The sequence below is a fragment of the Mizuhopecten yessoensis genome, unplaced genomic scaffold (genome assembly GCF_002113885.1).
Source record: "Mizuhopecten yessoensis strain PY_sf001 unplaced genomic scaffold, ASM211388v2 scaffold5519, whole genome shotgun sequence".
Taxonomy (NCBI): Eukaryota; Metazoa; Mollusca; class Bivalvia; order Pectinida; family Pectinidae; genus Mizuhopecten; species Mizuhopecten yessoensis.
Genome location: NW_018406089.1, coordinates 1,217,173 through 1,238,241, shown reverse-complemented (window position 1 = coordinate 1,238,241; position 21,069 = coordinate 1,217,173). Strand labels below are relative to the sequence as shown.

The window sequence follows — 21,069 nt, the reverse complement described above, 5'->3', positions numbered from 1 at the left end:
CTACCAAACCAATTGTCTGTGGTATATCTCCTGTACTGTTTCACCTGGACCTACCAAACCAATTGTCTGTGGTATATCTCCTGTACTGTTTCACCTGGACCTACCAAACCAATTGTTTGTGGTATATCTCCTGTACTGTTTCACCTGGACCTACCAAACCAATTGTCTACCAAACCAATTGTCTGTGGTATATCTCCTGTACTGTTTCACCTGGAGCTACCAAATTTGGTAGACTAAAATGTTGTACATTTGAAAAGTAGGTCAAAAATAATTTTGGTATATTGACCAAAATGTTGTACATATGAAAAGTAGATCACATTGACCTATATATTTTGACCTCTGACTTCAATCATTGAAAGAGTTTGTCTGTAGCATATATCTCCTATACTATTCCACCCGGAGTTATAATATATTGGTATGCAGGTGCAACTTGTGATAGCAATACCACAAATTGCTTCATTCCAAAAGTAGGTCGCAATGACCTGTATTTTGACTTTTGACCCGAATCATTGCCTTGGGCCTCCTATACTATTTCATCTGAAGATACTGGTACAAATTTGCTTTATTTTGTAACTGAGGTTACATCAGATAGCTGATTTTGGAAAGGTCGATAGTTAACACAAGCTAGTTTCATTTTTTTATTGGTCAAATTGTTACTGAGCTGAAAACTATTGAAAAAACCATAATATGCCACTACAAAACATGTGAAGCTATTTTTGTAAAATGATTTTGTTAATGTTATTTGAAGTGTGGTTTGATTGCCCTGGCTATTGAAGGTCTGTATTAAGTTGTTTAAAGTATGGTTATCTTACTGAAAATTTTACACAGTTAAGTTCTTGTATGTTCTTAAAAATATGGAAATTTTAACAAAAATTTGAAGTAAATTTACCCTAAACAATCATCTTGAGATACTTAAAAAAATATTCAGAATAAAAAGAAATTAAGATGAATTTGTTTTCATTTAAAACTTTTGATGTAAGGAATTGCAAATCTAACAAATCTTTGAGAGACTAGTCTGGGTGTATTGGCTCTAGTGAAGTGAGACAAACTCACATTTAAGTACATTTGATTTAGTGGGTTTTAATACCATATCTGTTCAATCAATAATTTACCGTTACAAGTCTATACGGGTAAAAGTTAAAAAACAGATTTGTTTGTATTTAGTATGTGTACACCTGATTTGATATACATGTAAAATAGTCCTGATATATCTTGAATGTTGCTAAATTGCATGCTAGTGTTTTGTGGGGGAAAAAATGAATATTTATATGTCTCTAAAAGCGTGCTTACAACTATGATAACAGGTTATTTTTTATGTAATGTTTTCCTTTAATTGAGACTTCAACTTTAGCATGAGTATACTGTATTTTCATGTATTTATGCCCTCACATTATATGGTGGAGAGATGGTAATAGTGTTTCGTGTTTTTGGTCAGTCTGTCCATTTGTACACCATTTTAGTTCAACTTTGCATTTCTAGAGTATCAGTAATGGAGCTAAGTGCAAACTTTGTATAAATTTATCTCCAGACTCTATAACCGATCATAGGTGTCAATTTCGGAAACCTCCAATGTGGAAGATCTCCCTCATTTCACATTTCCAACGAGGGAGAAAGTGAGTGAAACGCGACTGAAACTGCTTGCCTTAATTTATCTTACCCTTTTTATGTATCAAAATAACTTCATTAAAGCCTTAATTTGATTCAGACACACCGTACCTGTTATGATCATTACACACACTCTGTAGTAACTAGGGGATCATTTGGTTCAGACACACCTGTTATGATCATTACAGGTGTGTCTGAATCAAATGATCTACTAGTTACTGCAGGGTGTGTGTTATGATCATTACACACATCATGTAGTAACTAGGAGATCAATTTGCCTTAATTTATCTTACCCTTTTTATGTATCAAAATAACTTCATTAAAGCCTTAATTTGATTCAGACCCCCCGTACCTGTTATGATCATTACCCACACTCTGTAGTAACTAGGAGATCAATTTGCCTTAATTTATCTTACCCTTTTTATGTATCAAAATAACTTCATTATAGCCTTAATTTGATTCAGACCCCCCGTACCTGTTATGATCATTACCCACACTCTGTAGTAACTAGGAAATCATTTGATTCAGACACACCTGTTATGATCATTACACACACTCTGCAGTACCTAGTAGATCTTTTGGTTCAGACACACCTGTTATGATCATTACACACACCCTGCAGTACCTAGTAGATCCTTTGGTTCAGACACACCTGTTATGATCATTACACACACGCTGTAGTAACTAGGAGATCATTTGATTCAGACACACCTGTTATGATCATTACAAACATCCTGCAGTAATTAGGAGATTATTTGATTCAGACACACCTGTTATGATTATTAAAAACATCCTGTAGTAACTAGGAGATCATTTGATTCAGACACACCTGTTATGATCATTACACACATCCTGTAGTAACTAGGAGATAATTTGATTCAGGCACACCTGTTATGATCATTACACACACCCTGTAGTAACTAGGAGATCATATGATTCAGACACACCTGTTATTATCATTACAAACATTCTGCAGTAATTAGGAGATTATTTTTTTCAGACACACCTGCTATGATCATTACACACATCCTGTAGTAACTAGGAGATCATATGATTCAGACACACCTGTTATGATCATTACACACACCCTGTAGTAACTAGGAGATCATATGATTCAGACACACCTGTTATGATCATTACACCCGCCCTGTAGTAACTAGAAGATCATTTGATTCAGACACATCTGTTATGGTCATTACACACATCCTGCAGTAACTAGCTAGGAGATCATTAGATTCAGACACACCTGTTATGATCATTACACACATCCTGCAGTAACTAGCTAGGAGATCATTAGATTCAGACACACCTGTTATGATCATTACACACACCCTGTAGTAACTAGAAGATCATTTGATTCAGACACATCTGTTATGATCATTACACACATCCTGCAGTAACTAGTAGATCATTTGATTCAGACCCCCCTGTTATGATCATTACACACACCCTGTAGTAATTAGGAGATTATTTGATTCAGACACACCTGTTATGATCATTATACACATGCTGCAGTAACTAGATTATTTGATTCAGACACACCTGTTATGATCATTACATACTCTGTAGTAACTTGGAGATCATTTGATTCAGACACACCTGTTATGATCATTACACACATCCTGCAGTAACTAGGAGATCATTTAATTCAGACACACCTGTTATGATCATTACACACATCCTACAGTAACTAGGAGATTATTTGATTCAGACACACCTGTTATGATCATTACACACATCCTGCAGTAACTAGGAGATTATTTGATCCAGACACACCTGTTATGATCATTACACCACCTGTAGTAACTTGGAGATCATTTGATTCAGACACACCTGTTATGATCATTACACCACCTGTAGTAACTTGGAGATCATTTGATTCAGACACCCCTGTTATGATCATTACACACATCCTGTAGTAACTAGGAGATCAATTGATTAAGACACACCTGTTATGATCATTACACACATCCTGTAGTAACTAGGAGATCAATTGATTCAGACACACCTGTTATGATCATTACACACATCCTGCATTACCTAGTAAATCATTTGGTTCAGACACACCTGTTATGATCATTACACACACCCTGTAGTAACTTGGAGATCATTTGATTCAGACACTCCTGTTATGATCATTACACACATCCTGCATTACCTAGTAAATCATTTGGTTCAGACACGCCTGTTATGATCATTACACACATCCTGCATTACCTACTAAATCATTTGGTTCAGACACACCTGTTATGATCATTACACACATCCTGTAGTAACTAGGAGATCAATTGATTCAGACACACCTGTTATGATCATTACATACACCCTGCAGTAGACACACCTGTTATGATCATTACAAACATCCTGCAGTTACTAGGAGATTATTTGATTCAGACACACCTGTTATGATCATTACAAATATCCTGCAGTAACTAGGAGATTATTTGATTCAGACACACCTGTTATGATCATTACACACATCCTGCAGTAACTAGGAGATTATTTGATTCAGACATACCTGTTATTATCATTACACACATCCTGCAGTAACTAGGGGATCATTTGATTCAGACACGCCTGTTATGATCATTACACACATCCTGCAGTAACTAGGGGATCATTTGATTCATACACACCTGTTATGATCATTACAAATATCCTGCAGTAACTAGGAGATTATTTGATTCAGACATACCTGTTATTATCATTACACACATCCTGCACTAACTAGGGGATCATTTGATTCAGACACACATGTTATGATCATTACATACACCCTGCAGTAACTAGGAGATTATTTGATTCGGACACGCCTGTTATGATCATTACACACATCCTGAAGTAACTAGGAGATTATATGATTCAGACACACCTGTTATGATCATTACACACACCCTGAAACAACTTGGAGATCATTTGATTCAGACACGCCTGTTATGATCATTACACACATCCTGAAGTAACTAGGAGATTATTTGATTCAGACACTCCTGTTATGATCATTACACACATTCTGCAGTAACTAGGAGATTATTTGATTCGGACACGCCTGTTATGATCATTACACACATCCTGAAGTAACTAGGAGATTATATGATTCAGACACACCTGTTATGATCATTACACACATCCTGTAGTAACTAGGAGATTATTTGATTCAGACATTCCTGTTATTATCATTACACACATCCTGCAGTAACTAGGGGATCATTTGATTCAGACACGCCTGTTATGATCATTACATACACCCTGCAGTAACTAGGATATTATTTGATTCAGACACACCTGTTATTATCATTACACACATCCTGCACTAACTAGGGGATCATTTGATTCAGACACACATGTTATGATCATTACACACATCCTGCAGTAACTAGGGGATCATTTGATTCATACACACCTGTTATGATCATTACAAATATCCTGCAGTAACTAGGAGATTATTTGATTCGGACACGCCTGTTATGATCATTACACACATCCTGAAGTAACTAGGAGATTATTTGATTCAGACACTCCTGTTATGATCATTACACACATTCTGCAGTAACTAGGAGATTATTTGATTCGGACACACCTGTTATGATCATTACACACACGCTGTAGTAACTAGGGGATCATTTGATTCAGACACACATGTTATGATCATTACACACATCCTGCAGTAACTAGGAGATCATTTGATTCAGACCCACCTGTTATGATCATTACACACATCCTGAAGTAACTAGGAGATTATATGATTCAGACACACCTGTTATGATCATTATACACACTCTGTAGTAACTAGGAAAGCATTTGATTCAGACACACCTGTTATGATCATCACACACATCCTGCAGTAACTAGGAGATTATTTGATTCGGACACGCCTGTTATGATCATTACACACATCCTGTAGTAACTAGGAGATTATTTGATTCAGACACTCCTGTTATGATCATTACACACATTCTGCAGTAACTAGGAGATTATTTGATTCGGACACGCCTGTTATGATCATTACACACATCCTGCAGTAACTTAGAGATCATTTGACCACAGGATGTAGATTTTGAGTTTGTGTGAGTTTTGAGGGATATTGGTAAATTTTGGTCAAAATGAGGGCGTCTCCCTCCTAATGAGGGAGGGTTGACAGCTATGACTGGTACCCTAGAAATCATAATGAAATATTTATCAGCTTCATATATATTCCTTAAGGAGTCACTACACCAATATATTAAATGTAGGTCACTGTGACCAATATTTGATTTAGACTTTGTTTTTAGTTCCAATACTCTAGTATTCTTCATCAAACATCTGTGGCAGGTTTTATAAGGTCACCTACCTTAACATATTTAGTTCTTCTTGCAGCTTAATTGTATTTCTTGTACTCTTGATAAACTGGTATGGTACTCGGCAGCTTTTAAATTGAAAATAAAATTCTAGGTGAACTAGAATAGCCCATGGGCCTCTTGTTGTGAGGATGGTCACGGTCACCATCTAGCTTTTTGCTGGAAGGTATTTCCCTGTATCTGCCTCTATTTGTAGACCAGCAGACTGGGAAGCTGGGTGTCACAGGTTTGATCCCTGGTGGAAGCACACTATACTGTCTGTCCTCTTGTTACAAATGGTGTCAGTAGCGGCCTCCTTGTAGGGACAGTTACAAGCCTTTTCTATTTTACTGATACTTCACTGTTGGGAAAATGTTTAGTATTCACCCTGCATACTCGTTTAAGAAACAGAGAATATTCTGTAATTTATTACGTTTCAAAAAGACAAAAAAATATTATTTTGAGGCAACACCATTCATTGTCAATAAATAATTCTGATTGGCCAGTTTACGTATTAATTTTCTCATTTTTTGATAATAATATATATCAACTTTATTTTTGTCTTTAAACCTTACCGAAAGGTAGCATATATTTCACTTATGATCATTTAGCAATTAGTAATCCTTGATCTACATTTCTTTATCATGAAATTTACAAATTCTATTAGGTTTTTGAGTTGTTTTTAAAGTCTTGAATTTTCCGATGCAAGGATGATATAAAAAAAAATATGAAGTACAGATGTCCGTGAATTTAACAGCTCTTTTACTGTGTTGACCTGTCAAAGTACATCAACCGACATGCAGTTTATTTCTTTACAGGAGAAAGAGATTGTCTTTTAATACCTGTACAACCAATTTGAATTCTTGCGATTTTTTTAATTTACTGTAATGCTTATATTTTGTATGTCAGAAGTTCATTAAGTAATTAAACCATGATTAAAGTTGATCGAGTTTACAAGCCTTATACATTAACATTTAAAAAATACTTCAAGCCTTTTATGTCTAACGACCTAACACCCAAACCAATATGGCTCCGACATTGACACAGTGGTGACATATCGGAGATAAGTCCCCTAGCCCGCTTTAATGTCGATGATTTGATATGTTTCTGGTTCATTGTGGGGTAATGAGGTGCAAAATTTGGCCTGTATAATATATAGGTGTTGTACTTACAAACCTGTTTAGAAGTCTTGTTTTACCACTTTGTGATATGTGGGGATTTGAATTCAAATAATGAAATTTATCCCAAAAAGTTTTTTTAAATATGCTTAAGCATTTCTGATGACTTTAAAGGTTAAATACGTACCAGGTTGGGCCTTTGTAGTAAATGTCATCGTGGTAGGGGATATAACATGTGTTTAACTTTTTCTTTTTTCTATCTACGCATATGTATCCATGATATATTGGTTTTCTAAGACTTCAGGTGTATCTCACTCATTGTGATTTATTTGTTGTGCTGCGCAGTTATTTTGTTAGGTTTGTTTTGGAATTTATCAACAGCTAGGTCAGATTGAGACGGGTGCCTAGGAGGACACCTCCAAAAAGGAAGGGTAAAGAAGTGAACAAAGAAATATTCTAACGTATTGCAATAGTGAACAAGAGTGAATAATATAAGGTGATATTATAACTTAGTTCAGAATTGTCGTAACTAAGATAAATAAAGCTTATTTTTTTAACTTTTGATTTTGTTTTTGCATTTAGGTCATAAAAGGATGAAATATTTCTGTTTGTGTGTTACAGATGCCGGGATCTGACTCACCTGAAATGTACGTCATGCAGGCTAGTGCTGAGTAAGTTTTTCTACAGACATTTTCAGAATGGTATCTTTGACTCATAGGTGTATGGCAAGTCAACTGAACATTTATTCATAGAGTAATGATTTTTTGATTCTGTATTTCATAAATTTGTACATGCTTGCCAATATTTCAATTTTCCATTGGTGAGTTAGGCGTGCCGGGAATTAAAAGCTTAAAGTAGATGTGTGTATGTACACCCAAGGAAAAAAAACACTTTTCAATGGCGACTTTTGAGATGAAATTATCAAATCTTAGAAATTTGAATAATTTAGCACACTCAATGGTTGAAAATAATCAATTTCAGAATCCAAATTCTGGAATCACCCTCCAAAATAGGGAGAGTTGGCAAGTATGATTATATAAGATACCTCATATGATATATCAGATCATATTTACCAGGTATATAAGCTTGTACTCTGAAAAAGTTCTCTTATATTCTCCAAATTACTCAATGGATTATATTCCAGACATATTTGTTCTGATTCTAGAAAACTTTTAAGCGACCTGAATTAAAGTAAGATCAATAAGATGAAAAGGTTCAATTTATCTGAAAATATTAAGTTGTGTTTTGATGTGTTTTATAATTTCTATCATTTTATAAGGTCATCAAAACACATCAAAAAGACATTTCAAAACTGATATGATTCACATACATTGGTGATACTTAAGTTTTACCGTAGTGGAACTAAAATGACCTAGAATGATTGCAACATCTTCCAAAATTCTCAAAAGCAAAGCCACAATAGACAATTTCCATGAAGGTTTACGAAGGGATAGGACAGTTGCACTAGGAAAAGGATAGGGGGTACTTACAAAGGAGGGGCAGTTTTTATATCAAATACAGTAGTTGTCAGTTTGGTAATATATAATGTGTATACACCCATATATGTATTTAACCATATCCTGATCCAACAGATGATTAAATAACTCCCAATTCACGTAGTTTATGGTCCCTATTTTTATCGTTTGTGGAAATCTGGAACAACAACATTGAAGGGGAACAGTCGTTATTTTGTACCAACGCGACACAACAATAATTCTTAAATAGTACCGTTACAATGTTAACAAAAAACCTGTCAACCTCCTAACCTCTTGCAAATAGATTTAACAAAGCTATAAAGCAGCTTGTTTGAGAGGCACTTGTGAGTGGAGTGTCAGTTGTACGACCGGTAATAGAACAACATTTCGTATCGGATAGTGACAGGGTATTGGTCTATCGCCAGGTGTATATGTCTGGGGATTAAACCTGTACGCAATGTCACGGTGTATACTGGTGTATGAATACAATCAACCTAATGCCTTTTAACCATTTGTTACAAATTCCTTTTAAATAAATTCAAAAGACAATTTGTGTTGTATTTCAAATGAAGTGGTATAATGTATTTGTGCATGTCTGAGATTTCTCTGAATGAACAAACAAAACCAACAAAACCAACATACAACATGTCCATCTAAACACAGCCACTAGCCGTTAGATTATACAAATGGGTATTAAAGTCGTTAATACAAAACGTCTATATACAGTTGTATTATAAATCATTTTCTGGTGTTGAAATTTAAATTTCACACATGACTTTATCAGTTGCTTCAATTGTCATGGATTGTTTAAGAAATATAATTAGCTTATTAGTAATTATCAGCATTTATTGACAATGCTGGTCGTTCAGTCTTAGTATTGTATTTAATTAATTATGTTGTTTGTTTATATTTCTATTGAGATATATTGAATTTGATCAGCTTTAATTTATAAAACTGACATCTTTCACACTTTGACTGTATCAAAAGTGATATATTTGTCAGTGTGAAAAAATCACTTGGTAATCAAAATAATTCTTTTTATTCACTGCATCCAAATCTACTGTTTTTCTGTTCAAATTCAGATGAAGGGTTCGTAGCATAGGTATTTGATACAGATCTACTACACCATTAATACATCAGAATATGTCCCCAAATATTATCCTAGCTGTGATGTGGTACATATGTAATGGTTTTTTCGTAATTATAGGTATAGTTAAAAAATACATAAAAAATATATAAAAATGTAGCAGGCAGGCCAGACTAGGATTTCTGATCATTATGCTGTCACACTAACCATCGATCTGAGCTAGCAGGTCAATGATAGTAAACTAGCCTAGTTGCACTACAGTGAAGTCCAAAATGAAATGAAGGGAGGTAAGTACTGTATGTATATATGACAAAATACAAAGGAATTCTCTAGTGTTTTGCCTACAGTGGTGAGGGATCTTTCACTTTAAAATATTAAGGATGTTTATGCTGTCATTTCCCAAACACATGTTTATCATAGAATGTCTGTAGTTTTGTAGAGTTATATACTTACAATGTTAAATGTAAATGTCATTCTGATATTTGTCTTCTTTCAACAGACTAAAATCAGCCAAACTGAACCGACCATACACACATTCCTCCGTCCTTCCCTCAAGAAAACGTGCAATGTCCAATACCTCCAAGACCACCCTTTCTATGCGGGCATCCCGGAGCACTTCTAGTAGAAATGCGGTAGGTCTTTCAACAGTCAAACACTTGATTATATGATCAGTTGGTGGAAAGTTCTTCATCAACGTAGTCAACCTAATAAATGTCCTGGAAGCTTAGCGATTGGATCTTATGAAATTTTGAAGCTAGATATCCAAAGTTAGTGAAGTGTCTGTCCTGGAGGTCGGAGGTTCAAGGATCAAATTTTGGTCATTGTATATATTTTCCATGAATGTTACAAGCTGATATGTCCATTCCAGTGACCAGTCGTTATTAACATGTATCATGAAGTATATTTTCTCTTGGCACAAAGATACCCGAACTTCAGTTCTGTATAAATAGCGCTGACATCAGAGATTACCCTACAGAGATGATAACTTCCTTAAATGACCTTAGCTGTTAATAGGACTTTAACAAAATAAATTAACCAGCTACATCATCATTGATTCTCTTAAGACAGCAGATTAAGGTGACAATCCCGATACCAACTTCAGGAGAGTTCCAAATTGCCTTAGTGCTGATGGTAGGGGAGGGAGTGGGGATCCAAATGAAATAAATGGGGGAAATACATGGATTTCAAAGATGATTCCCAGGCTAGATGATTCCCTGAATCCCAGCAAACACCTATAGATTTCCCCCTGTAATTGATATAATTTGTCTTTCTAAGAAAAATATCTGGAATAACTATTGACTTGTAAAATACCAACATGTGGAGCTTTATGTCAGCTACCGCTGACTTGTGATTTACTGAAAAGTGAATCAGCTGTAAAAATGGTATTTTCTCCAATTCTATTCTTTATCCCACACACTTTGCTGTTCCAGACAAGATGGTATTTCGACATGGTGAGAATTTGTTTTCAAATCCTTTATATAATAGTTGACCTTTGTACTTAAACAAATGGCTACATTCATTACATTGGAAGGTGATCAGATGCAATTTTTGAATTTCATTTAGAATAATATTTCAAAAATTCTTTGCATGCAGCTGACCACCTTCTGAAAAATGTTGAAAATCTTGGTGTATTTTTTTTTTTTAAATAGATGAAACAAATACCCATGTATATGTTATACAAAGTAGATTGCATGTTGTGTTCCTTGTAATTTTAAACTGCACCCCTGTAGAACATCATGTTAAGCTGTCCTGATTTATCATTCCCATTTATGTTCCTTTTTCTGTAAAGATCCAATGTTTTTTCTGTGGTTTCATTTTCACAATGGTTTCAAAAAGTATTACCAGTATGCTAAACTTGAACATTAATTGAATTTTTTAAAGTTATTAAGGTAGAGTCCCACAATTTTTCTACTGTTTATGTCTTAGCATTGAAAAGTTATGTCCCTGTTAAATTTTTGTAATTTCCTCTATATTTTTATGAAGATTTTGAATTAATTTAAGTAAGATTGCTGAAACCATTAACATAACAAATACCATGACTGCAGCACTGTAAATTTATATGTTCCTGCTTTATGATCAAGGGGTCGGGAAATTGAACCTCCATGGTATAGATATTTTTGTAAAAAGGTAATTAAAATAGACATATTTCTTTTGTTTATAATTATTTGCTATAATAAATGGGCAGATAACTCCATGGCAGAAAAATGGAGAACAAATTTGAACTCTTCTTTGTTGGAGATACAAAACAGAACACTGGGACTCTCCGCCTTAAGTCGTAATTGTGTATCTTTGTGTGAAAATATTTAACTGACAATCTGGCAGGAAAGGTATCTTTACAGAATCCAAAAGTAAAATATAATTGTATTGCATACATTTACCACATGACCTGTATTTTCTGTAGTATCCATGCATGTTATGTTCCCGTTGAATTGCACCCGTGTTAGCCATAGCGATGTGTTCCTCAGCACACCTGTCTGTACATGTACATGTATACCGGTATCTAAGTTTTAATAGCATGGGCAAACTGGCTCCTGAAACAGGCTCCAAGGTATAGAATGAGAAATCGATACCACAGAATTTGGCAAAAAGAAATTCACTGAGAGGCCAATCTTGCTCCTGGAAACCCAAAAACAAGGAAAAGTTAATTGAGTCCTAAGATTTGTTATCAATTATGTGCTGAATATTTGGTGTCTTTTCCCATTTTGACACATGTGAATTTTTTTACTACTTTAATATTCCTGCACATAACCATAAATATGATATCTTTGTAATATTTGTCCAAGTTTTTGCACAATTGTAAATTTGGTTATATTTTCGTATTATTCCACAACTGTAAATTTTACATATATATATAGTGTACATAATATTTGTTTATTTCTATTCACCTTAAAATTGGGTAATAATGGTGATAGATTTTCGTTAGTGCACACCTTATGGTATTATACCTGTATGTATGATGGGGACAGGTGTATATAGATGTTTGCACACCTGTAGGTTTGGTATTCATGTGGTAATATTTTTTAATTTTTGCACACATATATTTATTGAAATTTCCATTATTGCATATACAGTGACAAGTGTTGAAATATATAAGTGTGATGTATACTTTTAGATGTGTTTCCAAGGTGATTTTATTCTTACTTTTACATTCATTTTTTTACTTAACCTAAAACCTTCTATATTAAGCTGTCATGACTAAATAAATTGATACCATTTTCACTGCAATAAGTGCCCCTCCTTTTATAGGTGCCCCTCCCCTTTTTGCAGAACTTCTTGAATATAATAGCATTGTCCTGTTTCCCAAACAGTATTTAGTATGCCTGCTAAATGGCTATGACCGGAAAAAAATACCAAAAAGTATTTGGTGTTTAATGTAAAAAGGAATGTTCTTCAATCAAACGAGGAAATTAATTACCCCCCCCCCCCCGGTATTAACGTCAGTATGGAGTAAAATGTGGATTAGCTGAAGAACTTTAATGAAAGGTGAAACGACGTAAAATATTGTTGGCTAATGTATTCACGCAAGACTAATACACAACACTACCAAGGGATCGGTCTCAAATCTACAGATTAATTTCCTATTTGTTTGTTTTCATTTCTATTTAAAATCTGATTGATTTTAAATCCTTTGTGAATAAGTCTGGACAAGGTTTGGCAGTAAATTAAACGGAGTTAATCTGGAATGTTTGAAAAAGTTAATTCGTCTTTGTTCTAGAACTTTTTTAAAATTCATGTGGATGAAATAATATTTCTAGAACAACAAGAATTGAATCATTATATAAGCAATAATTCAATCAAGAAATGTGGTATTTATATGACCATAATTTGCTCATTGAAAAAATATTTTCTTACATATTTACGGTAATCTATTTTAACAAAAATGATTAAAAAATAATATTCAAAACAAAATCAATCTTATTTATCTAATACATGTACCGTACAAATGTAAACATATTGAATATGAAAACAAATGTGAAGTAAAGAAATAATTAATTTCACTAACTATAATTATTCAAAATGGTTTTTTTCTTAACCATTATATAATTCTTTATCCGATAAATACACAACCTTATACACTGTTTTGGCTAATCATAAAATAAATTTCCTAGGTTGGTCAGGTGTCATTATGGCTTGTGAAACATAGCCTTAATACTTTTGTTGAAAAAACAATTAATTGTGTGTATATTGATATATGTGACTCGTGTGGTGGTTATTCTGTACATTGCTCTGTAGCTGTTGCTATGAGCCGTACGTAATTCGAGCACTGGATTCTAGCTCTCTTGAACTTCTCCAAGATTTGTAGGTATTGACGGAAACATGACTGAATATTTCTGGCACTTTCCGGCTGTCAAGCCTTTGTAGTTATTGTCACCACTGTTCAGGATATGTTCGACACCTCCTTGCTGACGAGACTTTGTAAGGAACAAATATTGTGGCAGACATTTCCAGATATTTCTGACTCACAAATGAATCCCTGTTATCGTTACTTGATACAAATGTACCAGTATTGACCTAGATGGTACTTAGTATTTCTCTCAGTTTCTATGTCCCTCCATCTTTGGACGTTTTAACGATATAGACCACATATATGTCAGACAAACAGTTGATATATCCAATGTAAATATTTATCTTGGGGTGTTGTTGGCAAGTTACTGGACATTGTGGTAGCTGTCAAGTTGACTTAAAAATCAGAAGGAATTTAATCGAGAAGTGTTTACATCGATAAAGGTCAGAAACTGTTGCGTCTTACACTGACGGACATTTTCTATGGCTTGGAGAAAGGTATGGTATGAAAATTACTGCCGATTGCTTTTACTGAAGATTTTTTTTCTCCACATGATTTGAATTTGTTACCCTGGTAAATTATGTACTTTTTAAATAGTACTTTGGATTGTCTTTGTACACAGTGAAGACAAAGCTTTAATGTTCATGAATTAACCAAATTATTCAGAATAAACAGGTTTTCAGATTATTTACATTCAATTTACATAAAAATGTGCATATATAGCATTGTTCATAGCTAAAGGTCTAGTTAATACGGGTTTTCAAAATACACAAGATTTATGTAATGAAATATCTGTCATTGTACATGTGTTTTCATATCAACAAAAATGTGTTAAGGAATGCATGTGTATGATTGTTCCTAGTTGATTGGGTCTGGTTTGTTCAGGTTTTCAGATCACACAGAATTCATATTGTGAAAGATATGCTGTTAAATTTGAATATCTACAAAAATTGTAAAGGAATATATGGCGTTCCTTTCAGAAACAGGCTAACTATGTTTATTTTTATTTTAGAGTGAACTTGTCTTCCTGTGTTAATCAGTTACAGCTATATATGGCCCAGATTAGGTAGACTCTTGTGATCTGTGTGGGACCGATTTTAAGCATTTGTCAACATAGTGTTACCTGTTTGAGGGTGCTAAAGTTAAATACCTGACCTGATCATGTATATAAATATATTACTCAGGTACGTATGTAGATAGAGAAATTTGACCTGTGTTTACTTTTCAGATTTAATCATACAATTATATCTACCGGTGCCTAACACTGAGAATAAAACACCCTTACTTCTGGTAAATCTCCTTCAGTTCTGATGTCTGAATACAAATACTCAGTGCTTTGACATTTAGAATTAATTTTCCATGCTATCCAATATGAAGAATATTTACTCAGAGGGAGTGGACCCTAATGGTCTTACAAAGCCTGTAATAAAATCTGTATTTTACATTCAGTTGAATTTCTTGGCAGATTTTTTAATACGATGCTCGTGCGATTGTGTACAATTTTCTGTGATTTCCATTGGATATTTGTATTTGTGACATTGATCAGTCCTCGAGACATTTGATGATGTCTGGTGTGAAGGTTGGTCCAAGATTTATAATAGCTAGTCTACCATTGTCCTTCAGACAGTAAATATTTGTCGATAAATCGTAGATACACATATCATGTCAAATGTGTTTTTGAAGTAAATGTATGCTTCAATATGTTTGAACTATAAATATAGTTAATGCTACATATCAGTATTATTAATTATTGTTTTTTCATGTATTTTATATTTTTTTAATATATAGATATATATGTTAAATTAATGTTTAGAAGCAAAGGAAAAGAAATCTTTATTGAAGACTGGATATTTTCATCAGGTTTAATATTTTTTCTCCAGCAAAGTTTTATAAAATTTTATCAAATTTATTACTTGGGTATCTATAGTTTAGTTTTGTGATTGTGATCTTGCAATGCTGAGGAGATATTTATTCTACAAAATAGTTGTGCTGTTTCCTGTTGAGAACCACTCCCTAGTTGAGCTGACGATATTGACGTTGTCACCTGTGCGACTTTATTATACCTCCCACAGACTACCTTTAATGAACTTCAACCATCTGTCAATGCCAAAGTGGTAACTGACAGTAGCTAGGGATAGTCTTCTGTTTTAGCGTGTTTGATCACTACGTAAGCTGGTAATACATGTGCAAACATTTCATAGAGTTTCCTGGACTTACTAGAGCTTTAAAGGGAGGTAATTGTTGTTAGGACTAATCTAGCTGTCATGTATAAGCTAATAAAATCTGTGTGGTAGCACTATACCAGGGTTCAGGTTTAGTTATATTTGACTTAGCTTGGGCTATCTTGGTAGCATGTTGGCTAATATTGCCACAGTCTACTGTCATAGCCAATGTTCCCAACTAATGGGAGATAATTGCCTCTATCATTAATGGCGGACATCTTTATTCATAAAATACTATTAAAATTTCAACTGTCAGATTGGTAACTCTTGGAGACTTATGTTTTGTTTGAATCAATGCACCATAGTGTGAGAGAATTGGTTGTCAACGAAACACATTCCTGTTTCTATAATGCATCCATGTTCCCATCAGAAATCAACAGCTAGCATTCACTGCAAAAGCCTAACATTTCCTCTGGGTTAAATATCATGGTTTCTGTAAGGGAACAATTTGGAAAGGATTATATTTCATGGAAGTATCATCTTGAAAAAAGGGTTGATTCAGCATGTGCTTAATTCCACAGATGTATTATAGAAATTGTTTTAAAATATTTTAATAAAACATCATTTTTGTGTTTTGTTAATGAGATGTATTGCTAAAGCTGATGATTGAGTAATTATCCAGTGCTGTTTTAACAGAAGTTGTTTTGTATAGTTACTGTATGTATCTGATAATAAGCCCATGCCTGGTAATAAGCCCATGCCTGGTAATAAGCCCATGCCTGGTAATAAGCCCACCCGTATCTATGACAGTTCAGTATTAATGTCAACAAATGCTGTTTCATTGTCCTGTAGTAAGCCCAGGTGCCTACTTTCAGCCAGAGATTACATGTACATGTATGTGTTAGCTCCCCTGGGCTTATTGCAGCATAAATATCTTAAGTGCAATAGACAAAAATATTTGATGAAAATAATAAATGTTTGTTTGGGTCATTTTATTAAGCAACATTCATAATATAATTTAAAGAATTCTTTATCGTGATACTGAATACCAGGATATGTTTACTGAAGTTTAATTTTTGCCCTCTGCAATAAGGGTGAATTCATCAATTTTTTAACCGCGATTATTATAAGTACAGAATTTACCCCATATAGTTATTGCATGTTGAGGGCGAAATTTACACTGGACGAAAATAGAATTTTCCAGTGAAGGGCTAGTATTTGACTGGGTGAAAGCTTGCCGATATACAGTACATAATGTTAACAAAAAATACCTTTATAGTGTAGTTTTTGTCATATCAGGTCATTTGCCTATACGTTTATATTTATAAACTTTAATGTCCCTACAGACCATGCCAGGAGAAAAACGACAGATGAAGTCAGCTCACAGTGAACACTGGAACAAAAGTGAGCAGGGCCAACGTCTCAATCGGGAATGGTCAGGTGTCTCAGACAGTCGTGCTCTGAAGAGGTCGTCAGAGGTAGGTCAAAGGTCAAATCATGATTATCAATGGTAAGTCAGTGTTGTTTGATCAATTAGACACAATTGCAAGAGGTCAAAGGTCATTCTCATGCTAATTACCAAAACTCATTTAAGGTGAAGAATCGCACCAAGTTTAAATATATGATTTCAATTTGGCATTACATTTTATTATGAAATATTTGTTGAAGTCTTTTTGTACAGATGAATTCCCAAACACAATTCATTTTGCAATGTATTTTGCAGTTGTTTGAAATTTGAGAATTTGAAATGAAAAAAGAATTTGTGACAAAGGAAGTAACTCTTCAGAAAGGAAAAGTAATTTCATATTGCTTTATGTAAGGTAGAATATTCAAAATAAAATAATACAGCTTTTAAGTGGAATTCTTTGTACATTAATAACGATACAGACTGTAGTGCCCTTTTCTTAAAAATACTACTTTTTCTTAATAAGATTGATTTTTGCTTTCAATTTGGACATTTAAGAGCGCCAATCGACCAATAAGTGTTTATGTTTGTAAATAACTTGAAAACGGGTCAATCATCATATCCATCATTTATGGCTGATTGCACAAGAAGTAAACAGAACTAGTGCAACATTTGTGTTGATTCAAGCCTATAATTACATCTCCCCATTAAACCAATTTCCATGGATATCATATATCATAATTGGTGGTCGGTGGTGTATGGGTGTAATGGTTAGAGTCGACATTCTATGACCTTGTTCTATGAAAAATGGTCTAGATCTACATTCTTGAATATTGACGAAACAACTGGATAAATACTGTTATCCTCTAAAGTCAGCTTGTTTTCCTCTTTTTTTTTCTCCAACATTGTAAAGAAAAATTGTTATTGAAAACATAAAAATATTGTGTATTCATTAACGTAGGTGAGAATGTTTTGAAGAAAATTCATAATTGTATAATGTGACAGTATTGTGAAGAAAATATGTTATTAATAAAATAACAATATGAATTTGTCATATTTTGCGAGAGATTTATCATGTTATTTAAAAACAATCATTTTCAAACTTTAAATTTCCTCATTTCTTCATGAATGAAAATTTGCATGAAGAAGGATGGCAATGACCAATATTGTAAAACCAGGTGCTGGAAACACATTTAGTTGTTTAACCAAAATCCAGCGTACTTAGAAAATCCACTTGAAAGTTGTACACATTTGTATAATTCATTTTACCATATTTGACGAAAAATTAGTGGAAATTTAAAGTTGAATGCCTGGGTAATTGCAAAATCGTATAAAATACAGAATATTTTAGAGACCGGGTGTATTTTTGATATCTTAATACATGCTGTAAGATTCCACTTTGCATACATCCTCCTGTATATGTAAAATAAACCTGCTTAATTTGCGAACATGCCTATTCTGAAATGAAAACTTTGTTTGGTTTCCTCACCCTGATATATCATCCTTTCTCATCGATATCTGCAGATTCTGTCACATCGAGTAGATCGCATGTACTTTATGAACGGCAACAACATCCGACTCAAGTCGAAGTACCTGGTGGACGAGGAGGAATTATTACATCTCCGGGACACTTCAAAGTCACGGCAGTACTCTAACCAGCCTCGGTACGTCCAGTGTTGGTTAATCATAATATATAGCCGCAATATAGCCGAATCATTATCTACAGGTGCTTGAATCGTTTGATCCTTCCATCTTTTAAAAAAAGATCTTGGAAACTGGATTCCAATCACTGGATTGCTGTTAACTGCAGTCTCCTAGATATGATTTACTGTAACTAAGTAGAATAAAACAATTCAGCGAAAATCACTTGACGTATGTTTATGTCCTTAGATAATTATTCTGCTACACAGAGTTTAATTTATTATTTAATTATATCACATCCCACACTCGGCTTTAAACTATTTTGTCAACATTGATTAAATTATGTTGAATTCACCAAAATTTATTAATGGTATCAAAATTTTGTCAAAATTGGTTAAATGATATCAAAATTTTGTCAAGATTTCTCAATAGTCAAATGTAAGTACTCGTAAAAAGTATTAATTTTGAAGCACTTGACATTATCATCAATTTATTGAAGACTTGATTTATATTAGAACCTATGTATTGTGGAACCTTTCCAATCCAGACATTTGTAAAGTTTCTATAGTTACGAATTTTTAGAACAGGAATTTTCATTTAAATATGCACAAATTACTTCCTCAATATAAATGTCCACACTATGAAAACCTCCTGGTAATTTGAAGAGTCAAAGGGATGTAGTTTTTAGAATTTTTAGAACAGGAATTTTCATTTAGGTATGCACAAATTACTTCCTCAATATAAATGTCCACACTAGGAAGCCTCCTGGTAATTGGAGGAGTCAAAGGGATGTCGTTTTGTACTGAACCAAAGTGACATCATGTGAAGATGACCGGTGAAATATTTTAACGGTTCCCCACAAAATTGCATCACAATATGTAAAAAGTAAAAATTGAATGGAAAAACTTACGTCAAAATTTTAGATTTCAAAATGGTTCATTTGTTTCAATTAATGGTTGAGGTTTCAGAGAGATGTTTTGTATGGCATATATCTAAAACATATTGTATATAAATTAACTTATTACATGTTATGCATTGCCTTGTCCCTAAATAGGAGTGATTTCCTTTCCCCCCTATACATGTACTGTGTCCTATACATAAATTTTATAGAAATGTAGTTATTTATCTGTAATAGAAATATAGCCTTCTGTGTATAACAATTGTAGTAAATGTAATAGTTTAGTTTTATGCTGGTGTATACCTATTGTTAGCCAATTCCTTGTAGACGCATGTATAGTAGTTCATTCAAAAATGAATACACTAGTTTTGCCTATATTGACTTCAAGGCATTGCTAAAAACATGTCTTTGTGAAATTTGTTCAAATTTCAATTATGAAATGTCACCAACCAAATTTTAATACCAATTTAAGCCATACTTTTCATCAGAGTAATTTTTGAGCTTATAATATTTCAGTCCTAAACTAAAGAATGGGTAAGAGGTCATTCAGATTATGTTAAATAAAAACAATTAATACTTCCATAATTTCTTGATTTCCAATCTGATTAATTTATTTTTTAAGCGATTCTGTAGAATTTTATAATATTCTCAACATCTAAACTTTTCTAATATTGAACATCAGCGACAGAGATAGAAAGTTTGTAATACTTGAAAGAATTCATTGCATGTAGTGTGTCTGTTTGGCTTACGATTGGTTAGGGGTGTATCATATGTATACATGTGGCAGGTGGACGGGACTGTTGTGTCATGTTAAATGGTAGCCAAATTAAACTCTCCTGTTGATAAAATTCGTATTTTCACGGGGGAAAATCATTGATTAATTGGTATTATAGGTCTTTGAACCATTTACAGCTTTTGATTTTATACAATGTTCTATTTTTGCGCATATTTAAAAAATATTTTGCATTGTGTTTTGAAAATTTAAAGTCTGTTTTTAAAGTGAGTTCACTTATTCACCTGTATTGAATTTACATGTCACCTGACCACGTCAATTTCACTGTCACAAAAATGATTAAT

General features: G+C 33.6%; 1 protein-coding gene across 8 annotated transcripts in view; it reads left to right on the top strand.

The window, feature by feature from the left end:
• The window catches only part of LOC110450829 (glutamic acid-rich protein-like), a 43,058-nt gene that overhangs the window by 8,702 nt on the left and 13,287 nt on the right, over window positions 1–21,069 (top strand). For 3 of the 8 annotated variants that reach the window (XM_021498586.1, XM_021498587.1, XM_021498583.1), the window contains exons 3-8: window positions 7,661–7,710; window positions 10,101–10,233; window positions 11,032–11,052; window positions 17,395–17,526; window positions 18,978–19,117; window positions 20,509–20,526. In XM_021498586.1, the coding sequence (XP_021354261.1) occupies window positions 7,661–7,710; window positions 10,101–10,233; window positions 11,032–11,052; window positions 17,395–17,526; window positions 18,978–19,117; window positions 20,509–20,526 (494 nt within the window). Of the gene's footprint in view, window positions 1–7,386; window positions 7,471–7,660; window positions 7,711–10,100; window positions 10,234–11,031; window positions 11,053–17,394; window positions 17,527–18,977; window positions 19,118–20,508; window positions 20,527–21,069 lie in introns of those variants that run through there. The other 5 variants (XM_021498588.1, XM_021498585.1, XM_021498582.1 and 2 more) reach the window with 3 other exon arrangements.